Below are 17,795 nucleotides of genomic sequence, written 5' to 3'. Positions count from 1 at the left end.
ACACCCCTGTGCAGCACTGCTAAGCCAAAAATAAATCACTATTTGGTTAGTTCTGGTCAGCATTGCTTTGTTCTACTAGACATTTGATAACTGTTTTGTATGATAAAGTTGCAAAAATGTTAGAAGTGGGATCTAAGTTGTTTTCTTGTTTTTTTATTTTTGTGAAGTCTGCATACTTTGTACATAGAAACAGAGAAAAAAAGAAGACAGTAGTAGACAGTAATAGAAGGGAATACATTTTTAATCTGTACACTGAAAAAGAAAAAGTAACAGTTGACTACACCGTGACTACCCATGAAACCATGACCGCATAAAAATAAGGGATCAGATTGAATGCCATCCGTCCATCAAGACAGTGTAACAAAGTGACAGTGCATCAAATATGATCTTCCCTTCTGCTATATCTATTTGAAATATTTGGCAGAGAAATATTGGACACCACATTGTTGTTTCCCTTCCTCTGCTCAGTTTTGTCTGAGAGAGAGAGACGGAGAGAGAGAAATAGCCACCTCATGTGTAGGGGCCAGTAGTAAATTGACAGTGGCCAATAGTGGCCCTGCTGGTATCAGATGCCGCCATATCAGGGGGTGAAATGAAAAGCGATGCCACCTGACTGCACCCGTGCCACACTGAATTAGATTCTCCTCCCCTGATAAGCCAGAGGAAGCAGCTCTATGACTCATGGATCCGCCAGCACAGCTGTCTCCATTATCAATTCAAATAGTGACGCAGCCAAAGGAAACAGCGTTTTAATGCAGGTTTTAATCAGAACAGTCTATGCATGGAACCAGACACAGCATGGGGTGCAAAAGAAGGCAAATCTATTCATAAATCGTACAGGAGGTGTATGCAGATATTTATAGAAATAGATATACATATGCATATAATACATATTACAGGTGAAACACAGATATGCTATGTGTATCTGTGCCTGTTGAGTGCTTCGAATATATATACTCGCATTGAAGTCATTTTACCTGAACGCTAGTGTCCCATTCTGCTGGAAGATAGATATTTTGGATGGATGGATATTTTCAATCAGTATAAAGAAATGAATTATTTTATCACCGCAAGTCTGATATGAAATTAGTCAGGACACTGTTGGCTTTCAGTTTGAGATGTTTTTACTTCTGTTGAGATAACCTTACACAGAATCTTAGTGGCTGAAAGTAACACCTTCAAATTTTAGATGCACCATTTACTCTGAAGATATAAACTATAATCTTCAATATTTCAATATATAAACGTGAAAAAAAACATTTTTTTTTTTAAACTGTTCTACGAATATATCACCCTTACTAGGCTAAATAAAACAGAATACTTATTAAAAACTACAAAATCTTAACACAAATGTATCTACTTTCATCTGTGGCATTAATCACCACTGTGAGGTGTGATATGTCAAAGAAGTTCATGAGCTTGTGCACCCCAAAAAAAGAAGAAAACCTGAAATGGGTATGGCCTAAACCTGAAAGGATTTTTGTTGTTGTTGTTTTAATAATGACTTTGTGAAACACTGGAAAATACTACAGAAAAAACAGCAGGAGAAATGCCATCATGGTCAGCATGGTGTATGAATTCTGGCTCTGACATTTTCTCAACCTCAGCTATTTACATCACTAGAGTTTATAATTAGTCTGAAACAGAAACGTGCGTGTGCAGCCACTGCAGTGTTTTTTCTTTGCTTTTTCACACCTTCCTGTGATATCCAACAAACTGAGTTTGTTCTATTTCTAACATATGTAGTCTTTCTTTTTCTTGCAAGCTTCATATCTGACAGCTCGCTCACAGCTGCATGAAAGTCAAAACGTCCTACTTATTTTGCCTCCCACGGGCTTCCTGTGTTGATGCACACCTCAGCCATTCAGCCTGAATTAATCTAAACCAGATGCCCTGTGAACCTTACTGGCATGTTTTTAAAAAATGAATTAATGAATAAATGAATAGACAGTATTACTGTTTGTAATACATTATCTGTTTATTCCCAGTAATGTTTTCGTATTCATTTGCATCCCTAATACATATGAATATTGGCAGTCTTGAAGCTTGAAGAAATTTTTTTAAGAAAAGGGAAATTAAAATTTCTCTAAAGTTGCTTTGGATATTTTCGAGCATTTGAATAGCATTATAGTACACAATACGATGCGAGTGTTGCGAGGCACTCCTGTATGGTGTGCACTTTGTGCTTGCTTCTTTGCTTCAGCACACCAGCTCTGTCCTGTCCGTGTAAGATTAAACACTTCTCCGGCTGCTTCAAAGCACAGAGAATCACAAACCAGCAGGACACGTCTCACCTCCCCTCCACCACTTGTGCCCTTGTTCTGGTTCCTCTCTCTGGCTCTCTGTCCAAATCCTTCATAATCCATCCCGTGTCTCCTTCCAAGGGTCTCCCTGTGCCTCTTCTCATTCTGTCTCGGTCCATTCTCTCAGCTACATGCTGGATTAGATTAGCTCTGGAGAGGGACCTGTGTCTTCTTTTTCCTCTTTCTTTCAGGGAATAAGGATGTGAAGCATTAATGTATAGCATCTTTTCAGCCCTCCTCGTTACTGATTTACAGGCTGCCCCCCCTTCCACAGAAGAGACACACAGACTCAACGGGCACGTCCAGGCTTTTCTTTGATATATTTTTCATTTTCAAAGACAAATTGTTCTATTTCTTTGCCTGCACAGATTCCCGGGAGCTCATCCTTTCTCTCATTCCTTCCTCACCTTCCCCTCTCTTTCTCTCTCTCTTTATTTCAAGGGGTTTGACAGTTGTCATTTTTTGCACCTTTTGAAATGGATTCACTCTCGTTCGTTCTTCTGACAGCGAAGCCTTGAAACCTTTCATGGATCCTACGTATCCCATACTGTTCCCCTCTCAATTACTGAAAATGATTCCTCTGTGTTTAATTTCATTTTAACCTGATGTTTCATAATCTCCTGGCTCTTTCCAAATATCTTACCTGCAGCATTAGGCATTCAACATTAGCCAACCTTTGATCATTGATCCATCTGTTGGAGTAGCCTCTAATGAATTATGTATGTCTGTAAGAAATGATTAGAGCTACTGGGCTATACATGGCCTTAAACATCTAAAGACTATGCAGGGGTTTTTTTTTAATGGGAGGCTACATATCCATTATAATGATGATGAATGGTCTTATCATGTATTTGGTGTTTTATCCCTTGTTGTCAAGTGGTATCGATTGTTGAGGTAGGATCTTGGTGCTATATCTAAAGGACTCGAGGCAGTGAGTAAAACCCTTTTTCTTTCTCTCAATCCTGTCTCACAGCTTCTCTCCTCTTCTGCCTTAGGATCTTTTGAACTTTCATTTTCTGTACTGAACAGTGACGTCTGCCTCTAAACAGAAAATTGATATACGCTGCTAAGAGTCTGAATGGATCATGAGAAAAGCAAGTCATTTGTACTTTCAAATTGTTGAACTTTTATAATGTTGAATGTTTTAATCATTTTAAAATGAAAACCTAAGACACACATTAAGAGAAAGCTTGTTCATATTGTATCATGTTCAATGAGTGTATCATAACAGCCCTATGTTCTAATAATGAAATTTCCATTGATGTGCTTATTTATCTTGCATTGAATCTCACATTTAATAAGAGATGAATGAAGGAAACGGAAGAGTTAAAGTGATAATTTGAACACCAGACTAACCCGACTAATAAAGTGTCAACAACAGGACTCATATAAATTTGAGCGCAGGGAACCCAGAGAACTCATGAGTATCCTGTTACATTTCACGTTTATGGCCCAGTTTGCTATAATCATTAACTGCTGTCATCTCTGTCCCTGGGTGACCACAGCGAGCCGTATCTCCACCGGATTGCACAGTATCTATTAAATTAGTGTTAGGGTGTGAATGCGATATGGACGAGGCTTCCCTCGGGCTCAGAGGAGAGGCCAGGCCCAGTCAGTGATGGATGAACGCTGTAAGTCTCTTTGGTTTGATAAAGCAGCTTTTCACCTGCCCCGGATTCCTGTGGAGAGACACTGGGGTCTGGAAAAGAGGAAAGGAAATAAAGAGGGAAAATGAGGTGCGCTAAAGAGGAATTAGGAGCAGTAGGGTGAGAATACGACAGGCAAGGTGGGGAAAAAAAGAAAGTGATAGCTTGAGAAAGGGCAGTGATTGTTTAGTGCCTGTACTGCTCTTCAGCCCACAAAGGTAGATGATTGGACTGCCAGGGTCAAATAGAGACATCACTGCTTTTGCTGGAGCTGCTTATGCTGCACCTGCCTTATCCTGCACCTGATATCCTGCACACACAACCTTCACACTAACAGCTTGTTATTTAACTATTAAACTAAACATAAAAAACATCTTCTCTCTCTCTCTCTCTCTCTCTCTCTCTCTTCCCTCACTCAACCCCCCCTCTGTCACTCTCTCTCTTTGCCCCTCTCTCTCTCTCTCCCTCTCTCTCTCTCTCTCTCTCTCTCTCTCTCTCTTCCCTCACTCAACCCCCCGTCACTCTCTCTCTCTGCCCCTCTCTCTCTCCCTCTCTCTCTCTCTCTCTCTCTCTCTCTCCCTCCCCTCTGCTTTTGCTCATTTTTCCTGCTGTAAGCATCCCAAAGCTGTTGTATGTACTTTATTGGGGTCAAAGATCAAAGGCATTTTCCAAGCAGCGAATATTAAAAAATGTATTAAGAATTCATTTTATTGCTTTATACTAGATATTGATATTGAGTTTTGTCTTATATGCTTTTATTATAGTAATTCAATTCAGTAAAAATAGTTGTAGTCAGTTGAACTGGCTTTCAATAACAAATTGAAATAAAACGACTATATAAGAAAATAAAACATGAATCATGATTTTAATAAAGTTTATATGGTTTTATTTTTACATCTTTATATTCTGCTGGATTTTTTTCTGTGATTTTATACCGTAGTGTTGAGTCAGTTTTATTTAAATATTAAATTCTGCAATAACTGTGTACTGCCAACTTTATAATGCCCTAGCTACTAGGAGATGATCGAAATGATGATAAAGATGATGATGATGATGATGATGATGGTGATGGTGATTATAATAATATATTTGGATAAATAATGAAATCAAAACGTATATTTATCAAACATTATTTTACTCTTTTTAGTTCATGACATCAACACCTTGACCATCTCCTGGCTAGTTCTTCCTTCCTTCTGTGTATTTCTTTTTATATGATTTGCTATTCATTAATGTCAGTTTTGACCCATGAATGGTATTCCTTAAAAGCCTGATGGAACTGTGTGCAATAAAAACTGATTTACTGATAGACTTTAAATGGCCAAAATTTAGAGAGAGAGAAATAAGAACCTCTACTGTTTGGTCACATGACCTTATCATCCCAGTAGAGCAATGCTGGATGAAACTAGGAAATATTAAATTTTATCCTAGCCAATATTCATTTATGCTAGCTCACGTAGACAGAATCAAGTGTTGTATTTAATTACGTGTACACAGTAAGAAAAAATGCAATAGCCTGAAATGATTTGGAGCAAGGTTTGCTTTCAAACGTCCCGATTTGCATCATTAACATGGTCTAGTCATTAATTATATATATATATATATATATATATATATATATATATATATACAGAGATGAAAGCTTCTGTCATTGTTACATAGATTCAATTATTTTCAAACTTAAAGATGAAAAAGAAAAAAATTCAGTATAAAAGACCTTGGGCACTGAAAGGATCATGATGTTTCTCTGTTTAATTGTCTTTTCAATTCAACCAGGAATACACAATAGACGTGTTCTTCAGGCAGAGCTGGAAAGATGAAAGGTTGAAGTTTGAGGGACCAATGAACATCCTGCGTCTCAACAACCTGATGGCCAGCAAAATCTGGACTCCAGACACTTTCTTTCATAATGGGAAGAAATCAGTGGCACACAACATGACCATGCCTAATAAGCTCCTGCGTATCCAAGATGACGGCACTCTGCTCTACACCATGAGGTGAAAAAAAGTTTGGATGGATGGATGTATGGATGGATGGATAGGTGGATAGAGAGAGAGAGAGAGAGAGAATGTTGCACTGTACACTAAAAAAGGCTAAATGTGGTCAGTCAGATTTGATATATTGTTTTTTTATTGCTTTTATAACAGCAACAAAAAAGATGCCAAAACAAAATTAATAGAAAAAAGGGAGAGGCCAAGTGACAAAAATGACATAAATGTCTAAATAAAGTACAAAGGAGAAGGACAGATCACAAATTGGGGGATATAAATCAGCATATAAGTCTGAATATTACAAATATGTTAAAATCTTGAAATTCCACTGTCATATAAATGTTGGAGGAAGGGACTCCAGACTTAGGACATTTTTTTAAAGGGACATTGCTTCGTTAAACCGTATTTTCTCAATATGTAAAACAGAGACCATCTCTGCAATCCATTTCAGAAAACATGTGGGAGTAGTAGATTTCCACTTCCTCAGTATAATTATTTCGGCCACCACCATGCCCAGCGTTCACGCCAAATCCATTTCGGGTTGGAAAACCTTGTCATATGCCGCAGAATGTGGTCAGTCAGAATGATATTATGTATAATAATGTATAGTTCAGATAAAATATTATGTATATATCTTATACTAAACTTAATTTTATAAAGTTTCTAATTACTAGGTTGTATGCTGCTGACTATAGTATGAAACATGTATTGTAGAATAGTGCAGCCGTAGTGTGTCTGCTGCAAAACACCAGCGTCTTGCATACGATTCTTAGCTCAGGTGTGAGCTCAGTGTTTGACTTTATTCAGGCCTTTGAAAATACATACGCATGCATTCCTGCCGGGCTGATATACTCATTTCAATTATGTAAATTCAGTGCTTTTTTTCAATATAAGTAGATGAAAGATTGCACAGTACTTATAATCTGGAACAATTTGTTTATATATTTTCTTCCGATATACTGTGTGAAATATATTATCACATCAATTAAGCGATTTTTTTTCCTAACTTGGAGCTTGATACTGAAAACATGACTGCTGATTCACTGGACATCTCATTGCTTTCTAAATGATGCTTCAGTACCGCCTGATGTTCGTCTCATGCCTCACTTACTGTACACCAAAATACGACTGTAGGGTTCTTAAAGTAAATAGAGTAGAGTTCTAAAGTATGTACGGAATAAAACACCGTGTGCCGGTTTATGAAAATTAAAAAATGTCATTTTTGTCTCAAAGCAGCTTTGCATAAATGTACAAATTTATGTAGAAATTTAAATGTAGAAATTCCCTAATGAGTAAACCAAAAATGATGGGGATGTGGAAAAACTCTATTAGATGATATGAGAAAGAAACTGACTCGAACGGGAGGGTGACACTGGAATTGTGTAACCAGGAAATTCATTCAAGTCTAATTTGTTGAAGATATCAGCTGTTCACTGATAATGGCTTAAAAATTGATCCATGCCTGGGTTATGTGATATGCAGTTGATTAATTTAATATAACAACATTCTATCTATACATATCGATTTGATTCCGATTACAGTTTCCTTTTTATTAATAATAATTAACAATAATAATAATAATCAACACGTCACACTGTTTATTCAGTTAATCGATTAATGTGCAAGGTTCACTTACACTGTAGCAGCTGCGATCTGCTGTTTGCTCACCATCCACACTTTTATTCTTTCTGTTGAAGATAATAAAATTAAAAATGCAGCTTGTCAGGTTACAGAGAAGCCTAAAACTGCTTCCAGTGTCAGATAACTTACTGATCGTTATAAAGTGCTGACACCCAAAACTCCATCTATAAACGTTATTAATATAAATGTCTACATACAGAAAACTTTAACCTCTCAACAACTGTACATTTTGGAGAGCATCTTCTGTGTGCTTGAGCTGTTACTATAGAAAAGACAAACGTATTAGAATGAGCATTTTAAAATAAATAAACCATCTACGTTACAGAAAGAACTACCGTCAAAGCCGTACTGCTTGAGGAAAAAAAAAAAATCCGTCTGATTCGTAAATTCAGCCTCTGTGGTTCGGTTAATATTAACATTAGCTAACACCATATATTTAAATTTATTCTTTTGAGAATCTAATTTCTGTATAGATTTTCTGTATCAGAGGGTTATTAGCAAAAACCAGTGCTACCTAAAGAACATTTTGCCCTTTCTTTGAATTTATACATGGGAAGAGCTGCTATGTGTAAATGCTATTTCTCTTTCGGAGGGCAGTCTGTCTTTGCTAATATAATGTGACTGACCTTTTCAAAGAGAATGTTATTCACATCAAGATACTAGCAGTTAATATCCTTTTGAGTGAGAGTCTTATAATGGGAAAAACAGGACAATGAATCTGTTCAATTTGTTCAGCTCATGCTCCATAATAGGTGTTCTCTAGTTCTCTAGTCTCTTGCTTCCATGCCTTTTGTTTTTGCTTTGCTTTGCTTTTTTTTTTTTTTTAATTTTTTGTTTTTATTGTAAATTCTCTTGCCTTGCTGACTTATTCCTTAACATTTCTATGTTCACGTTTTATTGTAGTACTTAGAGTGTGTGGATGTGTGTGGATGTGTGTCACAGGTTGACAGTGCATGCTGAGTGTCCAATGCATCTTGAGGATTTTCCCATGGATTTCCACTCCTGTCCTCTCAAATTTGGCAGCTGTGAGTGTGACACTATTCAATTTCGTTAAGCATGTTTGCTTGGAAAGCTTCATTTCAGAGATGAATATATTATTCCAGGGTCAGATTACTGAGGTAATGAATGTATGTGGCTTACATTCTACAGATGCATACACAACAACCGAGGTGACATACATCTGGACAAAGAACGCTTCGACCTCAGTGGTGGTAGAAGGGGAGAGCTCCCGATTAAACCAGTATGACTTACTGGGACAGACTGTAGGCAATGAGACAATTAAATCCAGCACTGGTGAGTGGCTCTGTGTGAACTTCCACAAGAAGTGTTTTTCATCCTGTGCTTTTATTTTTTTTTCCTGCTTTGCATTTTTTTTTCTTTATGTAAAAGAAGGAACATAAGTATAGATATGCCAGATGGTTGCTATGTTCTAGCAAATACCACATTTCATTGTTTCTGTTGCAGTATTTATAATGCCTTCTCTGGACACAATTGAGCAACACAGCCAGAAACACTTACATTTATTTTTCACCACCCATTTCACCTCCACACCCCCTTCTCCTTGCTCTCGATGTATTCATGCTGTGGCCTGCGGTGCCGCTTTTCGCTCGTTGCCATTTAGCGGTTCAGTAAAGCGAACAAAAACGGCGCAGGGCGTAGCAGAGGCAAAACCCTTGACAAGACATTCCACTTCTGCTGAGCACAGAAAACCCCCAGTACATCACCTCGCTGGATTTAGAGACAAGCATGGCTTGCATTCCACAGGAGAAAAACAACATTCTGTCTCTGGTTGTGATTCCTCTCTCTGACTGTCTGGCTGCGCATGTCATTGCCTCTCTAGTTTCTTTCTTCACTATTTCACTTTTGTCTGAGCCAACGTCTGTATAGACATCAGGGATGGAAACACCTACACCTGTCTATAGCTCTGTACCTAACACAGACGTTGTGATTTGTGAGAGGTATGAGAAACAGGCTGGAGGCATACAACTAGAATTCATCTTGCATAACCAGATTACATGCAATGAAACTAAAAGCAGCAATACACTTCCTTCTGCAGGAGCCGCTGAAATGTCAGTATAGTATATAAACAACAAGAGACCCATCTTAGCAAGATCACTGCTTTCCTTAGCGTACGTGGTTTATTTGTCTGTGTGGCATGGTAAATGTGAAAGGGTCATAAATCAATTACCCTATCATTTAAATACACAGCGCAACACAATACCGAGGCTTTAAGTGATTTCGAAACAGAAACACTGTGTATGTCTTACATGTCTAGTGGTGGAGGATTGATCCTGTCACTGATTGAACCTTACTCTGTAGTCACCATGGAGCCTTCTGGCTCTCTCAAACACGCACTCAATTACGGACGTCTTCTTGGAAAACGCATCACATGTTCGCCTCCAGCTAGATAAGGTCATATAAAGGTCATCCCGCTCCTATATTCTGTCCCCTTAATATCATTCTGCTGATTGTCCAGCTCCACACTGTGCGAATTCTGTTAGGCAAGCTGTTGTGTAGTAGATGAGCAAAGACACTTTGTGTCTCCATGGACAGAATTCCCAGCAACACTGCTCAAGAGTCCTCAAGGGACACCTTCGTTAAAGACTATTTATTTAGCCAACCAAGAAAAAAAGTCATGCTGTGAACAGCAAGGATATACACACAGTATTACAGCACATGCATGTAAGACTAAGCAAAAATAAATAAATTAAAAATGCAAACACAGTGCTGGCCTAAGGCTTTCTCTGTGGGTAGGATGGTTAATCTACTGATTGCATAGTGTTAGATTAATCATCTATTATGACAGGGTTAAAATGCAGCCTTGTTTTGGGGAAATTTATAGCGCTAAGCAAAATGATGTTTAATTCCAGTTTCTCCATGAATGTTTATATTTGCTTGAAATTACACCATATATCATTTTAAGCTATCTTAAAAAAGCAGTAATGCAACAATAACAAGATTTAAAAAAAAAAAAAAGGGATGTTCTTGTGTCTTCCTGGAAATGCAAAATGGCATGAACGACCTGACCGCTTAAGTGATCTCATACATCAGTTATATTGAGGTAGATGGTCGATGTAGTGCTTTGGGTTGCATCAGATTTCCACTCACACTCGGCTTCAGTGTTTTTGGAGTCATGGAGTCGTGATCATGATGAACATGATTCACAGAAACAGGCATCGCTGTTGTTTTTTTTCCTGACATTTTAACACCAATTTCATTTTTAACAAATCTCAATTCACCATTCCATGGGATTTGTTATAACTGATTGCCACTCTGTGCTTTATGGTCTTTGGCTAATGAGAATATCTGTACTGCTTTGCCTTTCTTTCTGCAAAATCTCTTTCTCAGCAATAATGTGCTCTTGAACACCACTGGAGACTTCTCCCTGCTAAAACTTTAGTGTTGCACAACACTGTCAGATGCTGAGCAATTATTTGTCTGACTTTCTTTCTCTCTCTTCAGAAGATGACCTTTAAAATGCAATCATGGTTTTGAATCTTCCAGTGCATTTTTTTTTTCATTATCAAACCACTTCTTGAAGTACCCACTGTTTTGTAATTGCCATTCAATACACTGGTGTATTTGCTACTCTGGCACACTTGGTTTGTCTAGTCAGCATCTGGGGATGATAGTTAAAAATGAATCGAAAAACCTTGAGGAAACGTTTGAGAAATAAACCTGCATTTCTCTGATCGTATGACAAAATAACAAATCCTTGGAGACTGGAGTAAAGAACTGGTTCATTTGAAATGCATTTTTCATAACGTTACATACAATATATAAATCCTACCAACACTATGCTTTACTATGTGGATGGTGATTAAGGTCAGTTTGTGTTGTCTTTTGTCTGTAAATGTAAATATAGAACATTTAAAGGAGGTTAAATAATGTAAGGTACTGTGTACATTTAATGTTGGCCTGGATATGTGTGACATTGTTTTTGTGTGGCACACTGTGGTTAAATCAACTTGCCAGACATTCAGTCACTGGACTTTAATTTCACACAAGGGAAATGTCACCGTTTCCTGGGACAAATCTGCCATGAACAAAATTAGTGGTCAAAGATCAGCTCTCATGGTAGTGTAAAAAAAAAAAAAAAGGATAAGAAAAAGATTGAATGAATGACTGGATTTTTTTTGTTTAGCTGTGAATTTTTTATTATAAAAAGGTTAAGCCATGTATAATTTGGGTCTTTCTTTCCATTTAAGTAATACAGTTACACAAAAAATATTTGGTTAGTTGAGACAGATGTATTTGTAGTAACAGTGTTTTCATTTTAAGGGCAGGAAGACAACTCCAAGGAAAGGTCTGGCAATCAGCAAACTACATGAACATGGCAAAGCCAGTAATCAGGTACTGGAATAGAAAAAAAACAAGATCAAAACCTGGCACTATGGCATGGTGAAAAGTCGGCATTGACGTGTGAAGGTTCAGTATTGGCACTTATATAAAGCTTTTCATATTAATAGTAACTAACTACTGAAAAAAAAAATATATATGATATAGATAGATAGATAGATTGAAGATATCGCTAAAGTGGAGAAAATGTGGGTCATAAATGGATTCTGCGGTCGAGGATCTTGAATCACTATGTGTAAGAACAGAGCCAGAGAGCATGAAAATAATCGTGTGTGGAAGCTGACAGTGTTGGCATGTATTAGTGTGATTGAATCCCATGCATTGCAGTTTATGGCTAATGTGAGTTGTGTAAAGAATGTTATATTGTATTAATTTTGAATTGAGGACGTAGAGTAGTTCCATATTTTTCCAAGTGCCAGATTTTTGGCCGTTTATGTCAGCTGTCCATTTGTCAACTGGAAGCGATATGTGTGTGTTTGTATATAATATGAATTTCTATGTTTGTGGAAATGTAGATTTAGGTACAGAGGTATTCATGAGGATTTCTGATGGCAGTGCATTCCTTTTCAGCTGGTTTCATGTGAGTGTGCTAAAATTGACAGTGATACAGTACAGTATATGTTAGTATATAAGTCATAAACAAGTCGTTACTGAATTGTTCCTTCTCTTTGACTCCATTCTGGAAACTTAAAATATAAAGTGTTAAATAAGAACATGAAATTATTCCGCAGTGGGATGTTATCCGATTTAGTAACTGTGATTAGGGAGTTTGTTTTCCACTAGGTGGTTAGAGGAGTGCTAATAGTGTTATATTTATGCCAGTTATACTTCTTTTATTATGATTGGTTGGTCTATGAGCAGAATGTCTCTGATGGCCAGCTATTTAATTAAATTGTCCTCACTTACTAACCACGGTTGGTTTGTTTTATTTGTCCAGACCTGAGTGATTGGTTTAATAAATTTAAAAAAAAATGTTCAGTAAGCTTTTGTGAAGGCTTTGTTAAGTGAGGAGAACTAATCAAAGTCATAAGGTGCATCCTAAATCACACAGTTATGCACTGTTTTACGCCATTTTATAAATAGTTTGAGTGTGTTCAAAATGAAGATTCCCAAAAAAATGCACACTTTTTCAAGTTGGACACTTACACATACATTCAATGCTTGTGGCTTTGTTATGTAGCGGAAGAGGGTGGGGGTACCTGGTACAGGGACAAGACATCTTTATGGGGTTTTTTTTAATTAGCACACATTGTGTGATTTATTTTTCAACGTTTGAAAAATTTATGATGGCATATAAAGTGCATGTGATGTCATTTTCCTTTGAATAGAAAACCGCTTATATTTCTGCCTAGTAAAAAAACCATTAGTGTTCCATTTGAGATGACACTAAAATTCATACACTAGACAATAGAAGGCGTAGTGTAAATGCGTAGTGTGTAGTACATCATTTGGGATGCAGCTTTAAAGAAAATATTATTGTTTTGGGGCAGGATAAGAATGAGATTAAGAATAAGGTTCATTTATTCCATCTTCTCAGATTCTTTTTTTTTTTCTAGCAGGGGGTAGATAATTGAATGTGCATAGATCATTTAAGTGTGCTGAAATGCAGATTCCAAAGTATTTGATAGATAGCTTTTACAATTAAAAGGCAAGTGTCTGACCTCAGCAATTCAGATGAATGAATGAGTTAGAGTCTGAATCTCGGCATTTGTCCAGTTAATGGAGTGGCCAGGCACCTTGCTGTAATTTCTGATCGGATGATGGACTGATGGAAGGGACAATGAGGGATTTGTAGTATATAATACGATGACGATATGTCTTTCTCCGATTGCTCGAGATACTGTTTCATTGCCTCCTTGTGACTGGCAGTGATTGAATGAAAAGTGCAAACGGTAATGGAGATAATGGGCATCCTTGTTGAGCACCTTTCTATATCTTAAATTGTTATTATATGTATCTATTAGTTACCACAGAAGCTCTGGGCAAGTTCTATAGTATTTTTTTTTTTAAATCATTTTCCAGAAATATGCTTTCTCAGCATCTAGTGAAGCTACTTTCGATGAGGATTTATTTTCAGAGTTATTACTATTGTACCAGTGCATTAAGTGGGCAACTGTCTGAGTAGCACAATTTTGGTATTAACTCCCGCTACGAGTGCATAATTCAACTCTGAATATTGCCCTTAATGAAACATTCTATACATTTTAAGCCTGGAAAGATTAATCTACGTTTGCTGCTTTTGATCAAATCAGAAATAAATGAATATACAAATAAAGTGTATTCAATTTAATCAGCACAGTCATTCTATAAGAAGAGTTTGAGTAAACTGAACTAAGCAGGTTTGGCACTGTGTACTAGAGTATGCAATATTCAGAACAGCCTCCACTTAGATAATTGCTCTGGCCTGGAAAGATGATTACAGCAACCATAAAAAATGCATGCCTGCTATAAGTCACGTGTGCATGTTAAATAATTCCCTTGTCCAATACATCTCAGCCTCCGTTTCTCACCAGATCTTATTGGTTTCCCATGTCAGAAGTATTTATCTTTTTCTTTTTTCTTTTTTTTAAACTGGTGCCTCATGATTTTATGCAGTCTGGCTGTTTTATTATGATTTTATTACAAATCCTCTCCCGTCTTGTCGCAGTGCCCTATTCATTGATGACACATCTGCATTTCAATCCCTGATTACTATGGTGATGACATCTTGCAAGGTGGGGGTGAGGGTTGAATGCTCTCATTAGTAGCAATTAGAAGGCCAGATATTTGTTCTTGTTTATATCGCAGGAGAAAAGATGTTTTGAGAGACTATAGTATGTATCATGTGACTAACACCATCAAAGACAAACAGTGAAACGGAATGATTCAGACAGGAAGAAGCATTTCACACCAAGGACGAAAACATTCTCTCAAATTAATGTCACAGTCCAGGTTACATCATTTAGAATTGATTTCAAAAAGAAAGCGCTGCAAGGAAAGAGAAGACACAGGCGAAAATCAAGCTTGAATGTTTGAAATGTTAATTCAATCGAATCCATTGTATGTAGGCTTTGTTTTTGTTTACCTGTATAATAGGACGACTGGAGCAAATGTGGGTGTGCGCATCCCCATAAGACAAGCATGAATTATACAAAGCATGAACGGTAAATACCGAGCAATAATGTGCCAGGTTCTGATTGAAAAGAAAGAAAGAAAGAAAAACTCTGAGGGAGTGAACGTGACGGAGAGGAATGATAAACAGAAGGAAAGACAGAGATGTGCAGCATGCAAATCTGTTACCACATTAAATCCTGTGTTTCAGCCTCATTCTCTCTTCCTCATTCTCACAGTTCCAGATCTCTAGTGGTGCGGAAAGTGGCAGTTCTTCATGACCTCACCCTGGTTGAAAAACAGACAGTTTCACTTCTCTTACACACACTGCTGTCATCTGGGACCACATGCATAATGAGTTCATCCCCATATCATAATTACCATCTTCATGCTACAAGGACTTCCTGCTTTAAGCTGAAGGATTCACAGATACACAATTACATTGTGGTGGCACCTTGATGCAATACATTTTGGATACAGCCAAAAATAAGCCCTGTCCAAATGCATGTGTCCTAGGTTTTTATTTTCAACTGATTAAAACATTATAAAAGAACAATAGCTGAAGCTTAATAATGCATCCATTCAGATTCTTAGAGAGGTATAATGAAGCAGCAGCTGTATATTTAATCAATATCACACTCACAGTCATGCAGTTGTACCGAATTTCGGCACAGCTGTGATTTGGTGTAGGGGCTGAGGTAATCACAGGCTCACAGATATTCAGTATAGCTGAATGATTGCAAATACGATATTGCTTTTATAGAACAGTTCTATAAACAAGGAATTAATATCAAGTGACTTTTCTGACTCAAAAGGTTCTGTTTATTTTTTGCTCTCCTAGTGGAAATAGATCCCAAAGATGACACACTTCCTTTAAAGCACTTCAAGTAGCTCACATTAAATCACGCGTTCCTGTTAAAGGTGCTTCATGTAAAATTGGTGTCTCATCTTCTTCAGCTGAGAAGCTTTCTGATTTTAAGCAAAAAGTTGCATCTTAAAAATAGTTTATTGCTATGTTCACTGATCATTACACTAGTTATCATGATGGTAAGGTGATGATGTATGCAGGGTTGCCAGATATCAAAATATTGTTGATTTAAAAGTGTGTGTTTTTTTTTTTATTTCAGTCTTGAAATGCTGTCTTAAAGCAGAGAGGGTGTGTGTGTGTGTGTGTGTGTGTGTGTGAGAGAGAGAGAGAGAGAGTTATGTGTGTGTGTTCTTTGGTCTGGCTACTATGGTATGGTATTGGCTCACAAAAATCAATATGCTAGCTAGGTTTTTTCTAATTGCTTCATCATATTCAAGATATAGAGGAAGCTACTTTTTTAGAAGAGGGAGTGTGGGTTTGATTAGGTTTAAATGTTTATTACACCTCATGTAATATAAGTGGTACTTTATGAGGAAAAGCCTACTTTATTATGCAGTTGGTTGAATGTATTATTCAATATGCAAAACATACATATCGATTCAAGAGCCTTATATCCCAAACCAACAATATCCATATCATTTCAGGCCTAGCAGCATATATATTGGATGTATGTTGAACTCTGGAATTTTCTGCCTCTGTTATAATTCTAATCCTAAGATAAGCTTAGTAACCTCAGTAAGAAATAGGTTTACCCTTTCAGTGAAAAAAAAAACAGGCCATCTTTTACTACACACACACACACACACACACACAAACACACGCACACACGCGCACTCATACATTGGGAGAGTTATTGTAAATTGAATTCAGGTGATAGGAAGCAACACAATGCATTAAGACTACAGGATTTCACTTGAGTCTCTTGTGCAAAATCTAAAACATGCATATCTACATCTGATAATACACATAAAGGAGGAATAAAGAAAGAAATGTGTAGTGTAGATGCTGACAAAAAAAGAAGGTGTATCTTAGAAAAATAGTGCACCGTAAAATCCCCCTGCAAGCTCTCAGAAGGAGTTCCCTCTTTACTGAGTGACAGAATCAAGGCATCCTCCACCGCGTCCAGAATCCCGAAAGCTTTCTCCATTCTGTTGCCATGGGCAACGCATATCTTATCCCCTCTCTCTCTCTCTCTCTCTCTCTCTCTCTCTCTCTCTCTCTCTCTCTCCCCCCCCTCCCTCTCTCTCTCTCTCAGTCTGTTTTGTTGACAGTTTTCCATAAGGGATCTTGTGTTCCAAGGCTGGTGGCCTGCCAAGTTTCTGTAGCTCTGAATACTAATTACTCTCTTATGTTTTAACAGTATACATTCATACCTCAAGTCAGTGTGAAACAGATCATCATTTGACGATTTCTAGATTGACAAAGACAGAAAAAAACTTGACCAGCACAATAGATCAAAACACTATTAACTTCTGAACATTTCTTCCCTTTGGTTTATGATGTGGTGTTTAATTAGGCTGAACAATATGCTTAGATGTTGCACTACTTCCTGTATCACATTCTCCTTTCTCCTTTTGCAGGCGAGTACACCGTGATGACAGCTCACTTCCATCTGAAGCGGAAGATTGGTTATTTTGTGATTCAGACGTACCTCCCGTGCATCATGACGGTCATCCTCTCACAGGTCTCCTTTTGGCTCAATCGTGAATCCGTGCCTGCCAGGACTGTGTTTGGTGAGTTCTGCTATATTTAATGCAATTTTTTCCCCCCTCTCTGTTCTATTTACAGCATATACAGATGGACGCATCATGATGACACGTATCCTTACTTATGTACACACATTTGATGAGTAGGTAATATCTCAGGCGTGTATGTGTGATTTCATCCCACGAACTGT

At 37.5% G+C, this 17,795-nt stretch overlaps 1 protein-coding gene across 2 annotated transcripts in view; it reads left to right on the top strand.

Annotated features, from left to right (window-relative positions):
• Positions 1–17,795, top strand: part of LOC131358368 (gamma-aminobutyric acid receptor subunit alpha-2) — a 47,850-nt gene that overhangs the window by 15,910 nt on the left and 14,145 nt on the right. For both annotated transcript variants that reach the window (XM_058398100.1, XM_058398099.1), the window contains exons 5-8: positions 5,726–5,946; positions 8,524–8,606; positions 8,731–8,874; positions 17,479–17,631. In XM_058398100.1, the coding sequence (XP_058254083.1) occupies positions 5,726–5,946; positions 8,524–8,606; positions 8,731–8,874; positions 17,479–17,631 (601 nt within the window). The remainder of the gene's footprint in view (positions 1–5,725; positions 5,947–8,523; positions 8,607–8,730; positions 8,875–17,478; positions 17,632–17,795) is intronic.

Source organism: Hemibagrus wyckioides, linkage group LG08 (assembly GCF_019097595.1).
Source record: "Hemibagrus wyckioides isolate EC202008001 linkage group LG08, SWU_Hwy_1.0, whole genome shotgun sequence".
NCBI lineage: Eukaryota > Metazoa > Chordata > Actinopteri > Siluriformes > Bagridae > Hemibagrus > Hemibagrus wyckioides.
This window is presented reverse-complemented; position numbering and strand designations above follow the sequence as displayed.